This window comes from Carassius auratus, chromosome 27, assembly GCF_003368295.1.
Source record: "Carassius auratus strain Wakin chromosome 27, ASM336829v1, whole genome shotgun sequence".
NCBI classification, from domain to species: Eukaryota; Metazoa; Chordata; class Actinopteri; order Cypriniformes; family Cyprinidae; genus Carassius; species Carassius auratus.
Genome location: NC_039269.1, coordinates 2,536,317 through 2,554,706, shown reverse-complemented (window position 1 = coordinate 2,554,706; position 18,390 = coordinate 2,536,317). Strand labels below are relative to the sequence as shown.

The 18,390-nt window shown below is 36.9% G+C and overlaps 1 protein-coding gene across 1 annotated transcript in view; it reads left to right on the top strand.

Annotated features, from left to right (window-relative positions):
* The window catches only part of LOC113046229 (receptor-type tyrosine-protein phosphatase mu), a 29,852-nt gene extending 11,462 nt beyond the window's left edge, over positions 1-18,390 (top strand). The window contains exons 4-13 of the mRNA XM_026207174.1: positions 4,698-4,814; positions 5,284-5,438; positions 8,505-8,640; positions 9,971-10,120; positions 11,362-11,535; positions 12,435-12,566; positions 14,194-14,319; positions 15,282-15,445; positions 16,275-16,410; positions 17,401-18,390. Coding sequence (XP_026062959.1) covers positions 4,698-4,814; positions 5,284-5,438; positions 8,505-8,640; positions 9,971-10,120; positions 11,362-11,535; positions 12,435-12,566; positions 14,194-14,319; positions 15,282-15,445; positions 16,275-16,410; positions 17,401-17,454 — 1,344 coding nt within the window. The 3' untranslated portion in view covers positions 17,455-18,390. The remainder of the gene's footprint in view (positions 1-4,697; positions 4,815-5,283; positions 5,439-8,504; positions 8,641-9,970; positions 10,121-11,361; positions 11,536-12,434; positions 12,567-14,193; positions 14,320-15,281; positions 15,446-16,274; positions 16,411-17,400) is intronic.

The following is an 18,390-nucleotide window of genomic DNA, read 5'->3' as shown; positions in this document are numbered from 1 at the left end:
TCAATGGTTTGAGTCTTACCTATCAGATAGGTCCTTCAAAGTATCTTGGAGAGGTGAGGTGTCCAAGTCTCAACATCTAACTACTGGGGTGCCTCAGGGCTCAGTTCTTGGACCACTTCTCTTCTCTGTCTACATGGCATCACCAGGCTTTCTCATTCAGAAACATGGCTTTTCATACCACTGCTACGCTGATGACACTCAACTCTACCTCTCATTCCATCCTGATGATCCGACGGTAGCTATTCGCATCTCAGCTCGTCTAACAGACATTTCTTCCTGGATGATGGACCATCACCTTCAACTCAACCTTGCCAAGACAGAACTGCTTGTGATTCCAGCAAACCCATCGATTCATCACAATTTCACCATCAAGTTAGGCACATCAACCATAACTCCTTCAAAAACAGCTAGAAGCCTAGTTGTTATGATTGATGATCAGCTGACTTTCTCTGACCACATTGCTAACTGTCCGATCCTGCAGATTTGCTTTATTCAACATCAAGAAGATCAAGCCCTTTCTTTGGGAACATGCAGCACAACTCCTTGTTCAAGCTCTTGTTCTGTCCAAGCTGGACTATTGCAATGCTCTCTTGGCAGGTCTTCCAGACAATTCTATCAAACCTTTACAATTAATACAGAACGCGACAGCAAGATTAAGTTTTAATGATCCAAAAAGAATACATGTCACACCTCTGTTTATCAATTTGCACTGGCTTCCAATAGCTGCTCGCATAAAATAAAAATTATGAAATGCATAAAATGACTGTCACTTGATTGTGCCATCCCAAAGAAGAACAAAGTCACTTTTACCGACTTTTAAATTAAATGTTCCTCCTGGTGGACTGAGTCCTTAGACATCTTCAAGAATCGGCTTAAAACACATCTCTTCCATCTTTATTTGACCCTCTAACTTTAACACTCACTATTCTAAAAAAAAAAAATGTAACTACCTTTCAAATATTTTGAGACGTGTACTGTTAACCTGAAACTTTTTATAGCACTTATATTGCTTTGCTCTTTTAGTTGTTTTTGATTGCTTCCGCTGTCCTCATTTTTAAGTCGCTTTGGATAAAAGTGTCTGTTAAATTAATAAATGTAATGTAATGTAATGTATAATTTGATTTAATCATTTGTTCTTAAATGATAGATTTATAGAGGCTCATAGACTCCTAAAATTTGTGCTGGCATCATGCTGATCAGGCCGTGTTTGAACAGAGTGTGATCAGTCCTGGATCTCCTCTGGTCCAGATGTGCCGGTCTGAGCCGCTCTGTTATATGAAGCTGATCTAATGTGGGTTTGAGCGCCGCTGCTTCCCCACAGAGACCCATAAACCCACCGCCGCGCTCCACTGACGCCCATCTGCTGCCACGCTCTGCTCTGGACTTCTGGGAGATTCACAGCAGATCAGACCAATCCTACAGAGAGGGAGGGAGAGAGAGAGAGAGGGAGGGAGAGAGAGAGAGAGAGAGAGAGAGAGATGGTGTGTGTGTGTGTGTGTGGGAAAGAGAGAGAGAGAGAGAGAGAGAGAGATGGTGTGTGTGTGTGTGTGAAAGAGAGAGAGGGAGAGAGAGAGAGAGAGAGAGAGAGAGATGGTGTGTGTGTGTGAAAGAGAGAGAGAGAGAGCAGGTGTGTATCCTGATGGAGGACATTTTTGCTAGAGACAAAACACACAAAATTGCATCCATTTATCTATTTATAATTAATTGTTCCATTCATTGTTTATCATTCTATCTATCCATACATTAATAACCCTTCAATCCATCCATCCTTTCATCCATTCTTCCATCCATCCTTCCATTGTTTATCATCCCATCCTTCCATTTTTACATCATTTGTCGTTCCAACTATCCATTGTTTATCATTCCATCCTTCCATCTTCCATCCTTTTATCATTTATCATTCCATCCATCCTTCCATCATTTATCATTCCATCCTTCCATACATCTACCTTTCCATCATTTCATTACATCCGTCTTACCATTGTTTATCGTTCCATCCATCTTTCCATGCATTCATTTATCCATCCATCCATCCATTCATTCCATCAACCCTTCCATTGTTTATTGTTCCTTCCATCTTTCAATCATTTATCGTTCCTTCCATCCTTCTATTATCATTCCATCCATCCATTTTTTCATCATTTATCGTTCCAACTATCCATCATTCCATCCATTCATTTATCCATCCATCCATCTATCCATTCTTCCATCAACCCTTCCATTGTTTATTATTCCTTCCATCTTTCCATCATTTATCATTCCATCCATCTTTCTATTGTTTATCATTCCTTCCATCCATTTTTACATCATTTATCATTCCATTTTTCATTCCATCCTTCGATCGTTTATCATTCCATCCATCCTTCTATTTATAATTCCATCAATCCAAACCTTTAGTATGTTTTTCGAGTGATGGTTTATGGAGACACAGGAAGTGTAAACCTCATAAACCATGTTTATATTGTAGTCCCCAAATCATTATACAGACGTGTGTCCTCATTAACCATGCACACACACACACACACACACACCCAGACTCTCTCTCTCTGTTTCTCACACACATACACACACAGATTCTTAATTGTTGAAATGATCTGATGATTTTCCTGTCATCTGATCCCGGAGGAGGACTCTGAGATGGAGTTGTTTGGAGACTGGTCTCAGCGGGACACTCTCGTGTGTCTCCGTCTCCTGTCTCCAATCACATTCCGGCTTTAGTGATGCTGGAGACAATTGAATTTCTGCACTCGTTGTAATGCTGGGAAAAGAAGCAAGTGTCTCTGTGTTTCCTCTCCCTCTCTCTCTCTCTCTCTCTCTCTCTCCGTCCTACTGTAAAGTGGATTTTGTAATCATGTTGTCATATACGCTGTGCTTATGTTTATTCGTGCTGTATTGGATTGGAAAGAGTGTGCGGCTGCAGGCTGAGAGTTATTAGAGCTGCTGTTCTAATACTTCTGATTCTCCTCTGACTGGATTATATTGCCACATAATGAGGTTTTATTTGCGTTGCGTGAGAAGTGTAATGGAGTTAGAGCTGAACTGATTCTCTGTGAGTGTCAGACGTGTGAGGTCGGGTATCGTGTCACATCAGGAAGTGCAGAACTCATTTAGCGGAGCGTAATGTGTGAATGACAACATTAATGTGTGAATAACATCGTCACAGACGCCTCAGGAACATCCTTCTGGAGCCGCCTTATAGCAGTGCATTGCTGAATTCTGGATTCTGATTGGCTGACAGATGTTTTAAAAGATGAATAATTAAGTTTGTCCATGTTTATTAACTAGGGTTTATTAACTATAAAAATAGCCCGTTTTATATTTATTCTAGGTTTGTTTATATTAAAGAACTACAGAGAAAAATAACCTAAATTATAACTATCTAGAGCTATCATCATTTTTTTATTAAAAAAAAAATGTTTAAGGTGTGTGAATTTACATTAAAGTTGTAAAATGTAGAATATTGTAGAATATTATTAGACAAAGGACCAAATAATTATTTATATATCCAAATATATAGAAATGTTGCATTTCATTTTAATTATATTAATGTAATTACCTACAACACTTCTTAGTAAAAAATACTTTATAGAATTTTTTTAAACTCTTTTAAAAAAAAGTGATTAAGATGTGTGACTCACATCAGTTGAAGGTGTAAAAATATCTGCTTGGCTTTTATTTGATTCTTACATCTCTTGACATTTCAGAGTCATTAAATGAAAATGCTATGATTGTTTTTCAGAAACATGAAGGTATTGATAGAGGTTTATTTGTGGTGACAGATGCTGATCTGAAGCGCTTGAGAAACCGAATCAATGGGTGTTAATGCTGTTGAATATATGGAGAATTATCCTCATGACACATTGATCTGGAGTTTCTCCATCAATACCTGTGTTAATCAGGAGCACCTGACCTGCTCTCTGCAGCTGAAGGGTTAATTTAATGTGATCAGGTGACATTTGAAAGGTCAGACACGACGGGCTTCGACAGACGTGATTCTGATATTGAGACGAGCGAGAGATGCTCTTCATCTCCACAGCAGCATTTACTCCTCAGAAAGATCACACATTTACTGTACACTGTAAGATAAACTTGATTTGTTGGATCAATAATTGTTAGTTAAGCTACTCAACTGAAATTAAACCAACAAATACTTTTTTTTTTTTTGTCTGAAAAAAAAAATATACATATATAATTAGTTGACTTATTTTTACTTCACCAAATTAATTTAGCCAACTTCAAATTCATTTTTGTAAAAAAAAATAATAATAAGTTATACAATTTGCAACAGTCAATTTAATATAATAAGCAGTATAATTATATATATATAATACAAATTGTGAGATATAAAATTTTGAATTGTGAGTTAGAAATTTGCAGTTATCTTTTTTTTTTATTATTCCATGGTGAAAATAAATAAATAAATAATAATAATAATAATAAAACAGAATTGTTCAAAGCTAAATGTTCCCAGAATTCTGAGGAAAGGACAGTCCAAATTGCAATTTTTATTTTTTATTCTGTTGCAGAAACATAAATATATTTGTGTAATTTTTATTCAATGCATTTTGAATTATAATTTGTGTATGACATCAGTTGCAGAAATAGTAAAACAGCTGCTTCCTGAAGTTGTGAACTGTGCTCCTCTGATAAAGGTGTGTGTGTGTGTGTGTGTGTGTGTGTGTGTGTGTGTGTTTCAGGTGAAGTGCTGTAAATACTGGCCAGATGACACCGAGATCTACAGAGACATCAAGGTGACGCTGATCGAGACGCAGCTTCTGTCTGAGTACGTCATCAGAACATTTGCGGTGGAGAAGGTGAGGAGACAAATGTTTCACCTTTTTGTGTTCGGGTCATTTTGACGTATGGAGTACAATTAGTGTCAAAAACAATTCTGGAAAATGATCTATGGAGTTATAATAGTGTCAAAAACTTTTGTCAAATATATTTAGCCTTCACACACACTTTTGGACTGAATTTAATTGAGAAGCATGAATATGCCTGTTGTTGTGAAAAACGTTTCACTTTTTTCAACTGAAAGTGAAACTTTATGTAATTTGTTTTTTTAAATGTTTTGATGTGGTTTTGTTAGAAAGAAATATGTAGGTTTGATAAATGTGGACTACTTTGATCAATTCGGAGCTGAAAATGAAAAGCTCTTCACTAGCTGTTGTAGTTTTGGTAGGTTTTGGTCAGCAGAGACAGAGTGTGTAAATGTGTGATGATGAAGTTTGTGTTCATTAGTAAAGCTCAGATCTGATGAGGACGTCTCTGTCTGTTCCACAGCGAGGAGCTCACGAGATCCGTGAGATCAGTCAGTTTCATTTCACCGGTTGGCCGGATCACGGCGTTCCGTATCATGCCACAGGTCTGCTGGGATTCGTGCGGAGGGTCAAAACCAAATCACCCACCAATGCTGGACCCATTGTGGTCCACTGCAGGTACCCGACCACACCACATACTGAGACTTTACTGTCTGACTTCATTTGGTGTTATTTTAACTTTTTATCACTTTTTATTCATACATTTTGAGAAGCTACATCTATCAATATAATAACGAAGTTTTATTATCATTATTATTATTATTATAAAATAGATCCATGTTACTTTTCCAATCCATGTTTACAAAAAATGTTAAAGTATAATTAAAGCACATTATGAAACACTCAATATTATAAGACTGAACAGAGGTTGCTGTTATTAATATATCAGCACTATCATTCAAACTTTTTAAATAAATTAAATGTGTGTTTAAATTGTATGTGTGTTTGTGTGTAATATTGTGTATAAAAAATACATAAAAACATTATTCCAAAGAATAAAAAAGGTAATTGTGACATTTAAAAAAAAAATTTGTTCCCACTTAAAGGTGCCATCTGTAATGTTTGGCAAAAAAATCAAGTCATACTCCACATTCCATACCAGATGGGGGCAGTATGCCTCGATAAAGTGAATTGGTCTACTCTAGAGTAACAAACGGGAAACGGCATAGTCTCTATGCTCCGCCCCTACCTTCACAACAACACTACAGCCATAGCCGAAGCCTAACTGTGCGTTCACACCGCCGGCGTCTAGAGCGTCAAAAATCGTTCTTACCGCTCTGCTCACGATGCTGCAGAAAGATTTGTGAGCGCTCAGACGCTCTAACGTAGATCGAATGCTTATTTTGTATTTAAAGCGGCCGCAAAACAAACAAGATTGTTGATCTCGTGCAGACTAACCACAAGGAGTTATAACCTCATTAAATATTGTTGTGATCCTTTACTTAAAATGAACAATCTCAGACACCTTGGTCCACGTATCACTTTTAATTTATTTTTTATGTCCCTGTACGCAAACAGGGACACATCATAGATTAATACAAACGCTAAACAGCAATAATCAACCTGTCCTTTATTCTGCTTGGGAACTAATGTGCCAACTCTCAAGCATTCACCGTGAGACACACGCAATTGACTCTTTTCACACGCTTTCACGCCACACATCAATTTTTTCACGCACAGAAAAACCACGAAGCAAAGAGGACACGGAGACCAACAGACTAGACAGAGCAGGTTAGTTATGATACATAGGGCTGTGCAAGAAATCGAATGCGATTTTCATGCACCTCTCATCAGTAAAGACGCTCCTGTAATTAGAAGTATATCTCCAGCATGTGCATTCAGATCAGGGTTGCCAGGTTTTCACAACAAACCCTGCCCAGTTGCTTCTTAAACCTAGTCCAAAACTAGCCCAATCGCGTTTCCGGGAGGTTCCCCGATAAAAATTGCTTCCCGGGGTTAAAATATAAATTTTTGGGAAGGGTTTCCCTGGTAAAATTAGCATTTTAGGGGCTACATATCACGTTATTGGTATTGGGATTGCTTCAAACCGCGGACATGAAAAACAACCACAGACTTGGCAACACTGGTTCAGGTGGAGCGGCAGTTTCTGCACGGAGCCTTAGTCTACCGACAACTAACACAAAATCGCTTTCAAAATCGACAAAGAATCGCCTGCGATTTAAAAATCGATGTTGTGTAGATTGTCAGTGAATTACGGCTGTGTAGTAAATGCCAACCAGTGTTGCCAAGTCTGTGGTTGTTGTTTTTCATGTCCGCTGGTCACAGCGACCCCAATACAAATAACGTGATATTTAGCCCCTAAAATGCGAATTATACCAAGGCAACCCTGCTAAAAAAACCTATATTTTAACCCCGGGAAGCAATGTTTTATCGGGGAACCTTCTGAAAGCGAGATTGGGCTAGTTTTGAGAAGCAACTGGGCAGGATTTGTTGTGAAAACCTGGCAATCCTGATCTGAACACACGTGCTAGAGATATACTCCTAATTACAGGAGCGTATTTACTGATGAGATGTACATGAGTAAAGACATGCACAGCCCTATATAATAAAATGGGTAACGTTAAGTTATAGCTAGCTAATTATCAAACGCAGCTACGGTTAGCCATCGCTAACATTAGCACGTTTATCGAACAGCCTTCGATACATTTCTGTTATAACTTCCCGAAAACAAATACACAAACATATAAACAAACTTCTAGCGAAATACTAACAGCATCTAACTTGCAAGTTCGGAGTCGAGCCTCATTTCTTTCAGGTCTATCAGTTGTCTCCAGCGATTAAAAGCAGTGCCGATGTTTACTCTGGTATTCTTATCGGATTTGATTTGTGATTCCGAGCGCGGTTGTTTCCCTGTAGCGGGTGTTGGTCTCTTTTCAAGGGCTTCAGCTATCCTTCCGCTCTCTTCTCTAAATTGAAAGTAGTGGGCTGTACTTTCCACACGATTGACATCAGGTTCAGGTACGCCCTGCGAGTTATTCGTGTATTCGTTGCAGGTTGGCTGGTGGTTATGTCGCCCGCATACCGCCTCCCACGGCCGAAACTGGTATTACGACACCTGTCGGGCCGGGGCTAGAAATGCTAATGCTAATTAAGGTTGATATCTCTGCAGCACTATAACTTGACATTTTTTTAATGACATCATCGCCCTTATTTCTTCTCATTCTTTTGATGCGTGTAGGTCATGTTATGGATATTTTTACCTCAATTTCTGCATATGGCACCTTTAAAGTCAGAATTGTGAGAGCAAAATTCACAATTACCTTTTTTATTATTATTTTATTCTTTGAAACAATACAAATATTTAAAAAGAAACAACAAAAACACTTCTGAGAAACAAACTTCTCCTGAAAGCATAAAAAATCTTAATCCTTCCAAACTTTATTTATATCTATTTATTTTGTGCTACCATTCTGTTTTTTATATTTTGACATTTCAATCAAGTGAGATAAGTTGGAACTACTTTAAAAGTTAGAACTCAAATCAATACGTACATAAAAATTGTAATTATGATTTTAAGAGAGATTTTTTTCTTTTACTAAACAGAAACTCATTATTATAGTAATTCCGATTAACAAATACATTTAAACCATTAGTGTGATTGTGGTTTTATTCCTGTGGTTCTTTCTGTCGATCTGAATCTGTGTTGTGATTGGTCACTCACAGTGCGGGGGCGGGGCGAACGGGCTGCTTCATCGTGATTGACATCATGCTGGACATGGCGGAGCGGGAAGGAGTCGTCGACATCTATAACTGTGTGAGAGAGCTGCGATCTCGCAGAGTCAACATGGTCCAGACCGAGGTACTCCTTCCCTCACCTTTGACCTCTGAACAAGCCCTGACACACAAAAGAGTGAATAGAGTAATGTATTTTTGGTTATTACTACAAACATATCTGTGCTGCTTCTGACTGCTGCTGTGCTGCAGGGACACTGACTAACCTGTGAGCGTCTCAGAAACACTCGATCAGCCCGATGCAGCTGTTTTAAGAGCTGTAATGCGTTTGAGTTTCTACGCTCCTGATGGGTTTCTGCAGCATCTGCTGTCGTTTCTCTCGACTGCATCGCTGCGTTTAATGAACAAATGCTTCAGAGATGATGTCTGCACTGGTATTTGAGAAGCCTGATTCACCCTGCAGAAGTTCAGTGACCTTCAGACGGTGTGTGTGTGTGTGTGTGTTTAGCTCGCAGGTGTTTTGGCACAATTTGACGCCCGACGGGCACACGTTACCTTTTCACACGCGTGTTTGAACCGTCACTAATCATTCTGGGCGACACACACTCATTAGAGCTCCGCTGCTGATTGCATGCTTTTTAGGCTGCATTCTGATTGGACGCACCACCGGAAAGGTCAGAGGTCACGCCAGATGCCTAATCAGAGAAGCACTGACCCCATCCTCACCATCTAGTCAAAGCGACAGGCCAAGATGCTGCGGAAATGTCACTTCAGCAGTGATTTCCATCAAACGCTCGTCGCATCACGCATGATGACTCGCTGCTAATACAGTTTGATGTTCTTTCTGTTTTACGCCGTCAAAGTCTCTCGTGAAACAAATGAGTGCAATCACAGCGGCATCTGCATTTGCAACGCTGACAAATTCCATGAATACAAAGCAGATGAAGAGAGAAAAGCGGCACAGCCACGGAGGAAATCAAGCATTTACTTCTGTGGAAAACTACAGCTGATTCATTATACGGCAATGACCACTGTACTGCTCAAAGAGTCTCCACTGCTCTCCACAGCTGCATTTATTTGGTCAAAAATACAGTAAAATGTGAAATATTATTACAATCCCATACATCTGTTTTCTGTGTGAATCTGTGTTAAAGTGTAATGTATTTCTGTGATGCTCCGCTGTATTTTCAGCATCATTCCTCCAGTCTTCAGAGTCACATGATCTTCAGAAATCATTCTGATGATTCAAGAAACATTTCTGATTATTGTTGAAAAAAGTTGTGCTGCACAATATTTTTGTGGAAACTGTGATGCATTTTAATTTTCAGGATTCACAGATGAATAGAAGAACAGCATTTATTTGAAATATAAATATTTCTGAACATTATCAATGTCTTTAATATGTCATGGTTTGATAGTCTTCAGTCGTGCTGGATCTTGTCTCTTGTGTTTGTCAGGAGCAGTATGTCTTTATTCATGACGCCATCTTGGAGGCGTGTCTCTGCGGCGACACCACCATCCCAGCCAATCAGCTTCGCTCTGTTTACTACGACATGAACCGATTGGATCCTCAGACCAACTCCAGTCCAATCAAAGAGGAGTTCAGGGTGAGACGCGATCGAGACGCTTGATTGTTAATAAAGGCTTTCAGAGCTGAAGATAGGAAACGCTTTCTGTGTTTGATTTGATTTACAAAGTGCTGCAGTGAAAAAACGGTCAAATATGAGCGTTGTATTGAATATCAGAGCTGCAGAATATTTCAGTTATCGGGACGTTTCAAAGACATTATCAGCATTGATTTGATTAGGCCAGTATTGGAGACTTGTTCATCTGTTTCAAGCACTGAACCGTTCTTCATCTCTTCTGCTGCTTTCACAGACATAGAAAAATCAAAACTACTCCTTTATCTTGTTTGTACTTGTTTTCCAGTTCAAATATCAGTAACACTTTACAATCTTTATGTATAATGCGTAATAATGGTATTCATATCTTTTTCATAAATAACTGTAACCAAAGTTAAAATGCATCATAATTTAATGGTTTGATTGTCATGTTTTAATTTTATATTTTTTATATTATACTTTTTACATATAGGTGTAAAGATGAATAGATACATATAATGTTATAAAATTTATTAATTAAAAATAATGAATGTGAGTTTATGCTTAAAACAAGAACAAATGTTAGTGAAAAATTTGAAAAAATATTTTTCTGACCTCACTGGCAGATTAATGAGCAAATACTAAAATAATTTTGATTATTATCTTAAGTCGTTTTGCATATTGCAACTAAATGTATCATCAGCATAACAGTGAAAGCTAACACCATGTTTCCTGATGATATCTCCCAAGGATAACATGTAAAGCGTGAAGAGTAGTGGCCCTAGTACTGAGCCTTGAGGTACTCCATACTGCACTTGTGATCGATATGATACATCTTCATTCACTGCTATGAATCATGCATGTATATATTTCAGAAAAAAAATGTATGCTTATTTATTAAATATAAATTATATGAACATAAATAGGCATGTAAATATTTTCTAAATAATGTATGTGTACAGTATATATTTATACGTATATACATAATAAACAACGCACACATATATTATGTAAAAAAAAACTTAAATTTTTTATGCAATTAATGGTTTGACAGGACTAGTAAGAATATATAGATATTCATACTGTAAAACAAGACAGAAATACTGAAGCAGAGCATCATTTCCTGCAGTGTTTCAGTGCCTGGTTTCACTTCTAAAATGTGAGGTTTAAGTATGAATGCTGTCTATGTTTATTATATCAGCTGTAATTATTTAAGATGTTAATAATGTCAGTGTGTGGTGTTGCAGACGCTGAACATGGTGACGCCGACGCTGCGTGTGGAGGACTGTAGCATCGCTCTGCTGCCGAGGAATCATGAGAAGAACCGCTGCATGGATGTGCTTCCTCCGGACCGCTGCCTGCCCTTCCTCATCACCATCGACGGAGAGAGCAGCAACTACATCAACGCCGCGCTCATGGACGTACGACACCACACCTCGCTCCTTCTGTCTCCACTAAATTAATAGGATTGCATGAGGAAAATGTCATGATTTTTGTGACCGTAAACATTTAACCTCAGATTCTCATTGTTTGAATTCAGATGCATGATCCTCTTCTGATATTGTAATATAGTGCTAACATGATGTATAAACATTTTGGCATTTAAATCATGCATGCACATATATACACGGGTCAAAGACGATAAGATGTCCACTGTAAAATAAATGTACAAAAGTGATTTTATGTCCATAGAAAGCACATTAAATGTAAGGAAAGTGTCTACAAAAGTGTTTAAGGTTTCAAATAAGTTTTTGGAGAATAAAATGTAAAACTTATATTTATGTACAAATTCTAACAACATGCTTATTCTGACCTGGGCATATTACATTTGATTGTTTTAAATAAGTAAAAAAATTCTTACTGACAAATGAGCAAAACCTAGGATAGTGGTGAATTAAAAATAAAACAATAAAAGTAACATACCAACTAATTAGTATTTGGGGTAAAAGTAATTTGTCTTTAAATGTCATAAATTGATTTTGTTGTAAATATGCCTGACAAGATTGTTGCACTGAATGACATTTTAGTGGGTCTCTTCTGTAAATCAGGGTAAAATGTATGATATTAATTTTTTGCTCAGAAAAAAAACAAAAATAGAATTAAATGAAACAGAAAATTTTTTATTTATTTATTTATTTTTGGAAGGACAACAAATGAAAATAGTAATGTGACAGAATTCCTTCAAGGGCCCTTAAACAAGAACTTTAGTGAAGAGACATACGATGCTCACTCACATGAGACTGAGTCCCTAAATGTGTTTTATCATAAATACTCTTTGTATAATTTGATGAAGACTGTCTCGTGTTCTTCATCTCTCCAGAGCTACAAGCAGCCGTCTGCGTTCATCGTTACCCAGCATCCTTTGCCAAACACAGTGAAGGACTTCTGGCGTCTGGTTCTGGACTATCACTGCACATCTATAGTGATGCTGAACGACGTGGATCCAGCGCAGGTCAGACCAGTGTGTGTGTGTGTGTGTGTGTCTGTGAGGCTGCATGTGTGTGTCGGTGATTGAGATTCGAGTGTGTATGTCTGTGGGGGTGACAGCCTTAGGCACTGTCAGAATAAAACCCATCAAAGAAGCTCAAACCTCTGCAAACACACACACACACACACACACATTTAACAAGTTAACTACAGTAACTACAGATCATCACTGAATGAACAGTCATATGCAATCATTTTAATTTATATGCACCAATATAACACAGTCATAACTGCCAACATTTACCTGCTGATAGTCCAGTCTAGAGGTCATGAATGCATGAACTAGCTTTTCTGCATCAGAAACAGGTAACATGTTTCGTAGCTTGGCAATGTTTCTAAGATGGAAGAATGCAGTTTTTGTAACATGGGAAATATGATTTTCAAAAGACAAATTGCTGTCTAATATAACACCCAGATTTCTGACTGTAGAGGAAGTAACAGTACATCCGTCTAGTTGCAGATTGTAATCTACAAGATTCAGTGTAGTGTTTTTTGGTCCAATAATTAATATCTCTGTCTTATCCGAATTTAATTGGAGAAAATTATTGGTCTTCCAATCTTTTACATTTTTAACACACTCTGTTAGCTTAGATAATTGAGAAGTTTCATCTGGTCTCGTTGAGATATATAGCTGAGTATCATCAGCATAACAGTGGAAGCTAATCCCGTATTTTCTAATAATATTAGCAAGGGGCAACATGTATATTGAAAATAGCAGAGGGCCTAGGACGGATCCTTGTGGCACTCCATATTTTACTGATGACAACAGAGAGACACTGATAGATGAACTCTGAAGAACACAGGTTTTGAATAATTTGAATCTGAGTTTTGAATCAGTTCAGTAAAACTGATTTTGAAGTGATTCACTGAAATGGATCAAACTAACCAACTTCTTTTTCTGCTGAAGCTTAATTGAGTGACTCCACTGAATCATCTCTGTCTGAACATGACGAGGACGAAACATGTTTCTATTTATATGCACCTAGATAACAACACATAGTCATAAACAACAACATTTCCCTGCTGATATTCATACTAAGCATTTAAATACATGGGTGGGGGGGCATTTAAATCTAAGCTTTGATTCTTGAAACAGACGGTTGAAGTGATTCACTGAAAGGAATCAAACTTGTGAACACGAGTCGTTTCTGTCAGTTGTTCATCTGTGAGAGTGTTTACAGGGTTTTGAGTGAGTTTATGAGCAGAAGTGGATCTTTTTACACACACACACACACACACATAGAAACACACACACACACACTTCAGACGCTGAGTAAACTCTTTTTCATCACGTATTCTTTCACAAAAACACAACAGTGGCAGCCGGTGGAGAGCGAGGCTGTCAAATAGAGGATGATGGGAGATTTGAATGGATAATAAACACACACACACACACACACACAGAGAGAGAGAGAGAGAGAGAGAGAGAGAATGTATGTCAGTAAATATTTCATAGCGTTTACGCTGTTGGAGAGATTCTGGGTTTCCGCTTCAGTTTGCAAGTTTATTTCCTTTTGAGTTTTTGACTCTCTGTGTAACACAATCAAAGGGCTTACACTGGTGTGTGTGTGTGTGTGTGTGTGTGTGTGCAGCTGTGTCCGCAGTACTGGCCGGAGAACGGTGTTCATCGTCACGGGCCGCTGCAGGTGGAGTTTGTGTCGGCGGATCTGGAGGAGGACATCATCAGCAGGATCTTCCGCATCTACAACGCTGCACGGGTGTGTTTATTTTTATTAATATTTAAATGTTTAAATGTTTATTATTTATCTTATTCATTTTAAAAAATATATATTATTAATTTTAGATATTAATTTTTATATTTTATAATATAATTTGCTTTTAAATTTATCATTTTAAATATTTATTTAATGTTATATTTTATGTAAGCATTTTCTAATTATGTAATTACATTTTATATTTTTATTATTTCATTTGATTTTAGTTGTGACTTGATTATTTTCATTTTAAAATAATTTATTTTAATATTATGATTTTATTTTAGTAAGCTTTTTTTTATTAAATTATTAAATTATTATTTTAGAAAACTCACTTATTTTAAAATGGTGTATTTGTTGTAATATTTACTTTTTGGTTATTTAAATTATTTTATTTTGATTATTTGTATTTTAAAATGATTTGTTTTTCTTTTATATTTTTTATGTTTTAATTCATTATTAACTTTCCCAAACACCACCTGAGAAACCCTGATGCGGCAAATAAAAATCATTTATGAACGAATGATTTCAACGGATTATTTTCTCTGTTTATTTGGGTCTTTATGGACTGAAAACAGAAAACCAGGTGTTTCATATAAAATTAATGAATTGGACTAAATCAGTGTAAAACCAAATCCACCTGGAAATGGCACAGCACTGTCTCTAGCAGCCACACACACACACACACACACACACACACACACACACACACACACACACACACACTCACACACACACTCACATAATCTCCTTAAACGATCAGAATGGTCACCTGTGACTTCATCTGAACCTGACACAGAATTAACCAGTGACCTCTGTGACCTCGACCCGACCCTGACCTCAGAACAACCCGCCATGACAACACACACACACACACACACACACACACACACACATACATGATGACTGTAGCCAGTTTGAGTTGTGAAGTTTTAATTCTGAGATGGTGTGTGTGTGTGTGTCAGCCGCAGGACGGGTACAGGATGGTGCAGCAGTTCCAGTTTCTGGGCTGGCCGATGTACCGCGACACACCTGTCTCCAAACGCTCCTTCCTCAAACTCATCCATCAGGTGGACAAATGGCAGGAGGAGTACGACGGAGGAGAGGGACGCACCGTAGTGCACTGCCTGTGAGTATCTCACACACACACACACACACACACTCAGCTTTTCTAGAATGAACATTATGGTTACCATGGTACATTTTCGGAATGATTAGTAATATCAGTGGAGCACACAGGTGCATCAGACTCCTCCCACAATCCCATAATCCTCTCCGATCACAGCAGGAAACAGATCGATGATCATCAGAAGGCCTGTGATTGGCTGCTGCGAGTGTAATGTGAAGAGAAGAGAAACACTCCCATCTAGTGGCCAAACACTCTCACTGCACCACAGCTGCTCACACTACATCAGATACACACACCTGCAGAGGCGAAACAATCCACCGAAATATGAAATGATTCCAGTACTAGTATTAGTTTAACAATACAATTTGATATATTTTTATTTCTCAGCAAAAAATATACAGTGATTTTTAAAACTGACATTATTCATTATTTATTGTATTTATTTTATGGATTTATTAAACAAAAAACTAATACTTTTCTTGAAGTCTTCATAAATAATGCATCATAAAAGTATTTAAATGCATAAATTATGGCTTTATAATGCATTCTATGATCTCACATTTAATTATAACCATAGTTTTAATACATTTAAAATGGTTATAATACATTCTACTTCTTGTTTATTCATTGTTTTGCCTTTAAAAAGTATAATTCAGTAAAACACATGGAAAGTATTTTATATGTAAAAGAACCTGCAAAAAATGTTATGCATTTTACTTCAATTAGAAAAAAAAAAAACATTCTAACATACATAATGAAATCCTTCGAACTGCATTAAAGAATGCATATTATGTCTTGATGTGAAGCGTGTTTTCTGTGGTTGTGTCAGGAACGGCGGCGGTCGCAGCGGGACGTTTTGTGCCATCAGCATCGTGAGTGAAATGCTGCGGCATCAGCGCTCGGTCGACGTGTTTCACGCCGTCAAAACCCTGAGGAACAACAAGCCCAACATGGTGGATCTGCTGGTACTGAGGCTCATCACTGACTAACACCACACAACGACACAGAAATAAACCTAGCTTTGAAAACTAGAACAGAATCTGCAAAGGATGCAAATGCAAAATAAAAAAATAAAAATTATGGAAAAAAATAAACATTTTTAATATTAAAAAAATTTTAACTAAATAACTTGATGTACAAAACTAAAACTAAAATAAAAATGTATAAAAACTATACAGACAAATTGTTAAAAATAAAGGTGCTTCATGGTGCCATGAAGAACCTTTTTGTCTTAATGTTTCCATACAGAAACTTTAACATCTGAAGAACCAAAATTATTTATTTTATTTTTTTGCGGTGAAAGAAGGTTCTTCAGATTGTAAAAAGGTAAGAAAGAGATGGTTCTTTGACTGAATGGTTCTTTGTGGAACTAAAACGGTTCTATGGTATCGCTTAAAATCTTGATGTACCAAAATAATTAAAGCAAAAACTGAAGTAAAAAAAATTATAACATATTATAATGATAGATAATAAACTAAAAATAAATAAATAAGTAATACAATTTTAACTAAATTCAACTTGATGTACCAAAATCACTAAAAATTGGAATAAAAATGTATAACAGCTATACAGACATATTTTAAAATGAAAGAAACAAAGAAAAACAATAAAAAGACAACAAACAATAATAATAATATTTGTGAATATTATTGAATAATATTATGAATATTTGAATAATATTAACAAAATTATTATTCAAATTCTAAAAACTCATTTAAAATATTAACAAAAACTATAGAATTAAAAGAAACTAACACTAGCTTCTATATTCTTTTTGTATTCTATCTGTTTGTTTTCTTTTTAGTTATTATATATTAAACAAAAAGCAAAAAAGGCAGCTAACAGTAGTTTGTTCTATTCTATTTCTCTTCTATCGGTTTTCTTTTTGTTTATTATATAATTAACCCCTTGCTGTGTGTAGAGTGTGTAGCTGAGTCTTGTTCTGTCTTCTGCAGGATCAGTACAAGTTCTGCTATGAAGTGGCTCTGGAGTATCTGAACTCAGGCTGACGGACCGACCATACACCTGTGTGTGTGTGTGTGTGTATGTGTGTGTGTGTCGCTCGTATATCTTTACAGTGAAGCTTCTTCTGTCTGGATGCATCAAGCCTGTGAAGAGCAGACTGGCGTCTCTTTTCCCTGATGCTTCATCAGTGTTGTAACAGAGTCTTTTCAACTGAAGGAATTCACAACATTTGCACGACCAGATCCTCATGAATACATTAATGAGCCTCATTTGAATATTAATGAGGCGAGTCTGCTGTGATTGGCTGAAACGCTCCTGATGTTTAAACCCGATTGGTTGTTGAATGAGACACAAGTGTGTTTTGGTGTAAATTGTGTAACGTGTGAAATCTCATAAGATTCGGAGGAATGAGGTCACAGCTGTGATCTTCATCATCTTCATCATCATCATCGATCCAAAGCTCGTCATCGCTCGCTCTTCACGCATCCGCTCCTTTGCTTTTATGGTGTTTTTAATATTGTTTGTTTATACTGTAAATATTGGAGGTGTGCTGTGATATTTATTCAGGACAATCATCTTGTACTGGTTCTTGACTTCATATTGTACATGATCAAATATACTGAATGGATCAACAAACGTCTGCCTGCTAATAACTCACTGTGTGTATATATGTATATGAACTTCTTTAACTGTCCGTGTTGGAAATCTGACCCAGGGTGAAATCAGTAACACTTTACTTGAAGTCTTTATGGATTGTGCATTATAAAGGTATTCATAATGTATGTTGTAATGCATTCATAAATAACTGTAACCAGAACTGCATCGTGATATTTGTTGTGTGTTTTAATGCATTATACTTTCTAAAGGTGTAACAATGAATAGATAAGTGTTATAATGCATTATAACTGTGCTTATAATTATAATCATGGGATCATTAAATGCATTCCATAATCAGTGCATTAAAAACACTTTTATAAAGC